The sequence below is a fragment of the Myotis brandtii genome, unplaced genomic scaffold, assembly GCF_000412655.1.
Source record: "Myotis brandtii unplaced genomic scaffold, ASM41265v1 scaffold478, whole genome shotgun sequence".
NCBI classification, from domain to species: Eukaryota; Metazoa; Chordata; class Mammalia; order Chiroptera; family Vespertilionidae; genus Myotis; species Myotis brandtii.
The window spans coordinates 1,071,364-1,078,611 of NW_005368264.1; the positions used below are offsets into that span (position 1 = coordinate 1,071,364).

General features: G+C 41.0%; 1 protein-coding gene across 1 annotated transcript in view; it reads right to left on the reverse strand.

The window, feature by feature from the left end:
- OXCT1 (3-oxoacid CoA transferase 1) overlaps window positions 1–264 on the reverse strand; it is a 117,502-nt gene extending 117,238 nt beyond the window's left edge. The window contains exon 1 of the mRNA XM_005876003.1: window positions 166–264. Coding sequence (XP_005876065.1) covers window positions 166–243 — 78 coding nt within the window. The 5' untranslated portion in view covers window positions 244–264. The remainder of the gene's footprint in view (window positions 1–165) is intronic.
- Between the last annotated feature and the right edge of the window lie 6,984 nt (window positions 265–7,248).

The following is a 7,248-nucleotide window of genomic DNA, read 5'->3' on the forward strand; positions in this document are numbered from 1 at the left end:
CTGGACAGGGCGGGTGCCCGCGGAGCAAACGCGGCAGCACTCGGGGTGTCCCCTGCGGTTTTCCGTGACCCACCTCCCATACACTTTACCTTGGATCGGGGGCCCCAGGAGCCGCGCGCCGAGGCGCAGAGACGTGGCCAGGAGCAGAGGAGCTATGCACTTTACCTTGGATCGGGGGCCCCAGGAGCCGTGTGCCGAGGCGCAGAGACGTGGCCAGGAGCAGAGGAGTCGGAGAGGTGCCATGATGAGCCCGGGGGGGGAGGCAGCGGCAATTACATATTGTTTTTGTGATTAATCACTGTGCTTTAATTATGTTCAATTTGTAACAATGAAAATATATCCTGCATATCAGATATTTACATTACGATTCATAACAGTAGCAAAATTACAGTTATGAAGTAGCAACAAAATAATTTTATGGTTGGGGGTCACCACAACATGAGGAACTGTATGGCGGGGAGGGGCCCGGCTCGCTCTTTTTCCGGGTAAGTAGCTGGTTGGCGAGCGCTCTGCCACCCTAGCCCCTTGGTCCACAGTTTAGCTCGGAGGGGGGCACGGTGTCTGCTTCCCCAAGGTCAGGGTTAAGTCTGGGCATTCGGGCGGCGCAGGACTGTCACTTGCTGCTTTTCCAAGTCAGTGCCTGGCACGTCGCCCCCCTACTTCCCCTCCCCCGTCTATATGGCGTTCTCCAGTCTTCCATTTCTCAGTCGCCTCTGCCCACACTGGCCCTGCTTTGTGGAGCGAGTTTGCTTTGAGGACCTTCTGCCATGCGGTGTGACCAGGCAGGCCTGGTCAAGGGGGACAAGAGGAGGACTGGGCCTCTGGGACATCTCCCCACTCTGCCCCATCATCCACGTCTGTATTTTTGTTTATTTTTATTTTTATTTTTTCAGAATCTTCCATCCTGGCGTCCCGGAAAGCCCAGAGATTACTCAGCAGATGCAAACCTACAGGTGTGGATTCCTTTGATCTTAGTGTCATAACTTTTCTAAACCGAATTAGGATTGCTTATTATTCTCAGAACTGTCATTAAGGTTTACGTAAAGTAATTCCTGCAAAGCTTCTGGCCCCGTTATAAAGACTCCCTGGGCAAATGTGAGGCGGGATTCTAAGTGTACTCAGGTGCAATGGTGAATGGGCATGGTGCTTACTTCCCTCCAGGCCTTCCCTTTTAGACCAGTGGACCTCCGGAATGAGGCCCAGAAATCAGGATTTTAAAAAGATTCCCAGGTGATTCTAATGTGCAGCCAAGGTTGAGAACCACTGCTTTAGACCAACGCCTGGAGGACATGAGCCAACTCTGATTTCTTCAGGACCCTATGCACTTAGAGTGGGAGGACCAAGTGGAAACACAATGAATGTTCTGTTTAAGGGCTGACCAAATCCTAGGAATATGGCTGTTCGTTTTGAACCAAAGCAAAGCAAATTAGATCATTAAATTCGACCTTAGCTTCCTTAGCAAGTAAACTAAGGCAATGACCAATCACAGGCCAGCTTAACGTGTCCCTAAAAGCACTTCCCTTTCACGGTATTCTTTTAACTCTGAACTGCCTCCTCCCCACCCCAATGAATATAATTTAAGGGAGCAGAATGCCAAGTTAGACTATCCAATTACATAAGAAGAAATTAACTTAGTAATGCCCGATATTTTCAACAGAAGTTGGGTAGAAGGGAAATCCGGGTATTGGAACTAAAGTCCCCTTGCGAGGCCTACTACAGCATATCGCAGATGTGGCGTAGCGCTGAGTGTGACAAAGCTGACAATCCCAACTGGGTCCGCTCCCCACTCTCGTCCTTCCAGAGGGCACACGAAATGGGAACTGGCCTTGGCAGCGTTGGCCCCAGTCAGATGACTTGCTCTTCTTGGCGGCTCTTACTGTGCTCCTCCCGAGGCAAAGACTCTACATCTCATGGAAAAATCAGGCTCTTCACTCTATGCCCAAAACATGCTGTACTCTTCTTTGATGACTTTATGAGTTCTTTTTGTACTTTTTAAGTAAAATGTGAGTATCGTCACCTGGAACAAATTGCAGGAAAGATCTTCTGGACAGATTTCCCCTCCTGGTTCCACAAAGCCATTTCCCTTTTAATCTGTATACAAACCTACTTTTTAAAATGATCTGAATGTTTCTGAACCAGCAAGAACAGTTCCTCCTTGCTCTGAAGGGTAATTTGTGGCAAGTATAGCATATTCTGGAAGCTTCTCTTTATGTAATCATGTAGAGCTTAACTTCCACATTTTTTAAAAGTGGGATAATTGAATTGAATTCAAAGCTTTTAAGCAAAAGGTCTGATTCCAGACAGACAAGGAGGAAGGTTTACTTGTATTATTTTATATATAACATGTATTGTGGCATATCTGATATATTTATATATACATAAGTTTATATATATGTAAATGTATATACTATATATACCTCTTTCTATCAAATGAATACAGGCAATGTGCCAGAGTTAGTACAATTGTAAATTGTCATTCTCTACTTGAGGGCTTTTTATTTAAATTCTCCTAAAATATGATGAATTAGCATCATCTCTCATTATTGAAAAATAGGACATAAAAACAAAAAGGACATCCTGCCTTCACATTAGGTGGAGTGTTCCTCCAGGTTGATATTGAGGATATATGAAGGCTTATTTCTCAAATGTGGCTTGACTGGTTTAACTAGTAATAGGAGTTTTTAACTGGGTCATAAAAAGAAGTATGAATGCTCCCTTTCATACAATGGTCCTTTATACGTATATAGAAAAGAAATTTCTGCCCTAACCGGTTTGGCTCAGTGGATAGAGCGTCAGCCTGCGAACTCAAGGGTCCCAGGTTCGGTTCCGGTCAAGGGCATGTACCTTGGTTGCGGGCACATCCCCAGTAGGGAGTGTGCAGGAGGCAGCTGATCGATGTTTCTCTCTTGTCGATGTTTCTAACTCTCTATCCCTCTCCCTTCCTCTCTGTAAAAACTCAATAAAATATATTTTAAAAAAAAAAGAAAAGAAATTTCTTTGGACAAATATTTCTTCTCTAGTGGATTTGAAAGACATAAGTTTGAAAGTTCACATATATCTAAATTTAAGCATTGTTTAATAATGCAAATCATCATCTCCTAATATACCTATTTTGTAAGCTTGTTATTTTCATAGATTCTTTGAAGCATTGCCTTGTATGAAAAAATATGTTCTTAATAGTTGTTTGGTGGATTAAAAAGTGAATTGTTTGTGTATTTTTCTTAGGGGAAAAAAAAAGTAAAATAAGTGCTTGGGATTTTTGGAGAAGGCTCAACTGGTATGAAAATGTACATTGTGTTAAGGTTCCAACCCAGGCTCCACAAACCATCTAACCTTAGGGCCTTCAGAAATACTTTAGAGTTCCACAAATATTATGTTTTGAAAGTATATATAAACTATTCTGTTAACTCTAACAAAGCAGTAGCATCTACACTCAATTGTAGTGTAGCTTTGATTTTAACATATTAAAGATTACCAGATGATGCAGTTGGGAGGCAGACCTCAGAGTAATATATGACAAAGTTGGTCTTTTTAAGCAGTAGAAAAAGATGAACAACTCCCTACATTTGGGTTAGGACAATTCGCTGTAAATTTTAAAAAATAATAGATCTTTATTTATCAGGATAAATATAAAGGACAATCCAGGTTGATTGAGTTACTAAATATATTTTAGAAAGTTATTATGCCACCACTGAAAAATAAAAAAAAATTTAAGTATGTGTGGAAATGTTTAGGATAATTGTAAAAGGCAGAATTTAAATTGTGCTATGTAATGATCACAGCTGTGTGTTATATATTTTTACATTAGGCCCCAAACTGAAAAGACCATGCAAACAATGAGAGAAAAAAATATGACTAGGGCAGGAATTTGGGTATTTTCCTGCATTGTTTAAAATATTGTACAACTTTTAATTAACTTTTAAAAGCAGTATCACATAGTTTTAGTGTGAGTTCAAAATATGCATTTTGGGATCTCAGAGGTATTTCCACTTACATATTCATTGTCGTATTATTCACAATAGCCAAGATGTCAAAGTAACCTGAATGTCCATCATGGATGAATGGATAAAGAAAATGTGATATAATCAATCATACCTTGCAAAAGAAGGAAATCCTGTCATGGGTTGCAATATGAATGAACTTGAGGTTATTATGCTAAGTGAAATAAATCAGCCACAGAAGGACAGAAACTCGATGATTCCACTTATATGAGGTATCTAAAATAGTCAAACAGCAATTAAATCTGAAACTCTTTTGATTAGTCAATCCTATATAATAAAACCCTAATATGCAAATTGACCAAACCGGGAAACAACTGTTCACTATGACATGCATTGACCACCAGGGGGCAGATGCTCAACACAGGAGCTGCCCCCTGGTGGTCAGTGCACTCCCACAAGGGGAGAGCTGCTCAACCAGAAGCCGGGCTCACAGCTGGTGAGTGTAGCGGCGGTGGTGGGAGCCTCTCCCGCATCCACAGCAGCACTAAGGACCCCTTGGGGGATGTCCGACTGCCGGCTTAGGCCCGTTCCAGGGGGAGCGGGCCTAAGCCAAAAGTCGGACATCCCCCGAGGGGTCCCAGACTGTGAGAGGGTGCAGGCAGGTCTGAGGCCACCCCCCCTCCCCCTGTGCACGAATGTCGTGCACTGGGCCTCTAGTATATAATAAAACAAAGGATTTTTTTGATACATTTTTTTTTTTAAGTCAAACTTATAGAAACAGAGTAGCATGGTGTTTCCCAAGGGTTTAGGGGAGGGGGAAATGAGGAGTTCATTCAACAGGTATAAACTTTCAGTTATGCATGATGAGTAAATTCCAGAGATCTGCTTTACAACACTGTACCTAGAGTTAACAATGATGTATTGAGAAGTTAAAAATGTGGTAGAGCATAGATCTTACTACAAAATAGACATACAAATATTTCATATAGAAAATATGTTTTTCTATACAAAATATTATTTTTATATTTTGTAAAAGTAGAAAGCATCCCCCCTGGTCCCCAATCTCAATCTGGGAATCCAGGAAGTCTTTTGGAAGCGCAGGTACTGTGTTTCACACCACACACTAATATTTTCCTAGGCTGCTCAGAATGATACAGCACTAATAATCGTGCAATATGTACTTCTCTATAGATGAATGAGGGTCGCTGACCACCTTCCGTGAAAATAAAACTCTTCAGTTGGCAAACAAAAGAATCAAGATAATATCTTATCTCCTCCCCTATGTAAATCATTAATGGACATCAGCCAGCAGAGCGGTGACTTGCAACACTGCGCTGTCCAGCCTCCTGTACACCTGTGGGTTTCAGCTCAGGCATGCTCTGCAGCTGCACTCTCAGATGCCTAAGCAAACACTCCCGACCGAGAACTGACTAATCTAGTGCCTAGCTCTAGAACATGGCCACTCTGAAAGCCCTGAAGTGCTACTCGCTGGAATGCAGTCAGGAGAGTACTGAGAGGAAAGGGGTTGCAGAGTGGATAGCGAGCTGTTAGTACCTACCCCATGTCGGGGAAAGGCACGCAGATTTTAACGGGCAAGCTTCAGTTCCCATTTTGGATAAGAACCTTGGAGAAAAATTGTTTTCCTAGCACTAGCTTGTGATCATTATGACTTTTCACTGTCTTTATTTTCTGCATGTTCTAAAGTAGTGGCCTGCAGACTTGTGTGTGTGTGTGTGTGTGTGTGATTCACCTGAATGAATTTTATTTTTTATTTTATTTTTTTGGGTTTTTTTTTGGCATTTCTTAAAATAATATCTTATTGTTGGCTTCTTTTTTTTTAATTATTTTTATTTTTATTTTTTATTGCTTAAAGCATTACAAAGGGTATTACATATGTGTCCTTTTTTTCCCCACCCTTGACAATACCCCGGCTTCCCCTACCCCCCAGTGTCTTATGTCCATTGGTTATGCTCATATGCATGCATACAAGTCCTTCGGTTGATCTCTTACCCCCCTCCCTCCTGCACCCCAACCCTCCCCGGCCTTCCCGCTGCAGTTTGACAATCTGTGTGAGGCAGCTCTGCCTCTGTATCTATTATTGTTCAAAAGATTATAATGGTCTCTATTATCCATGAATGAGTGAGATCATGTGGTATTTTTCCTTCATTGACTGGCTTATTTCACTTAGCATAATGCTCTCCAGCTCCATCCATGCCGTTGCAAATTGTAAGAGTTCCTTCTTTTTTACAGCAGCATAGTATTCCATCGTGTAGATGTACCACAGTTTTCTAATCCATACCTGAATGAATTTTAAAGTTGAAAACCACATGTACGTCAATACATACATACATATACATACATGTTATACATGTGTGTTTATTTCTTTATAAATTAAATACAGTGATTTTTATAACAGCAAACACAATACAGTGTCAGTAGGGGACTGTTCTGTAACAGTTTGCTATGTCATCAGTCTCTGGACTAATTAGTCTATGGACTACTCATTCACGCTTCCTTCCACTGCCTAAGGGCTCGGGATTCAGTTGTGCGTAAGACAGACAGATATGGTTCCTGACGTCATGGAGTTTACCTCTTGGTAGAGATTGAGACTGAACAAGAATTCATCCATTCTTTTGCAGGGGAAGGTCAGTGAGAAGTACAGTTTTAAGAGAGTGTGTAATAGACATAAAGGGGAGAAGGGTGTCGAGGAAGACTTTCTGTAGGAATTGTCCTTAAATTGGGACCTTAAGAATCAGCAGAGGTTAGTTAGTTGAGGGGGGACACCATAGTTAGAGAGAACAATGTATGCAAAGCCCTAGTGGGTATAAAAATAAAATCCAGAATGAGTAAAAGTGGACTGAAGACAGACTGGGTATAGGACCTTGAAACATGTGGGAAGAATTGTCCTTTTCCTAAAAGAAAAAAAAAAAGCCATTGAAGATTTGAACCAAAGGGTAAATTGATCAGACTTAAACTTTATAAAATATCACTCCAGTTGTGGTGTGAAGAATTTATAAAATTATCAATTTGTGGTTTTCTTCATTAACACCATTAAAGTGATGATCTACATTTATTGACATAAAATTGTGTACTCTCCAATGCTGAGTAAAGAAAGGGTTCTAGAGAGCATACATGGTATGAGTCCATTTATGCAAATTATTAAAATGTGAATGCATATATATGCATACAGAGATCCATGAAGATGTGTTTAAATGTGTATTGAAATGTATGACTATATATGTATGGGTGTGTAAAATGCTAATGGTTATCTGTTAGTGGGAAGACATTGAGTGAAAATTGCTTTCCT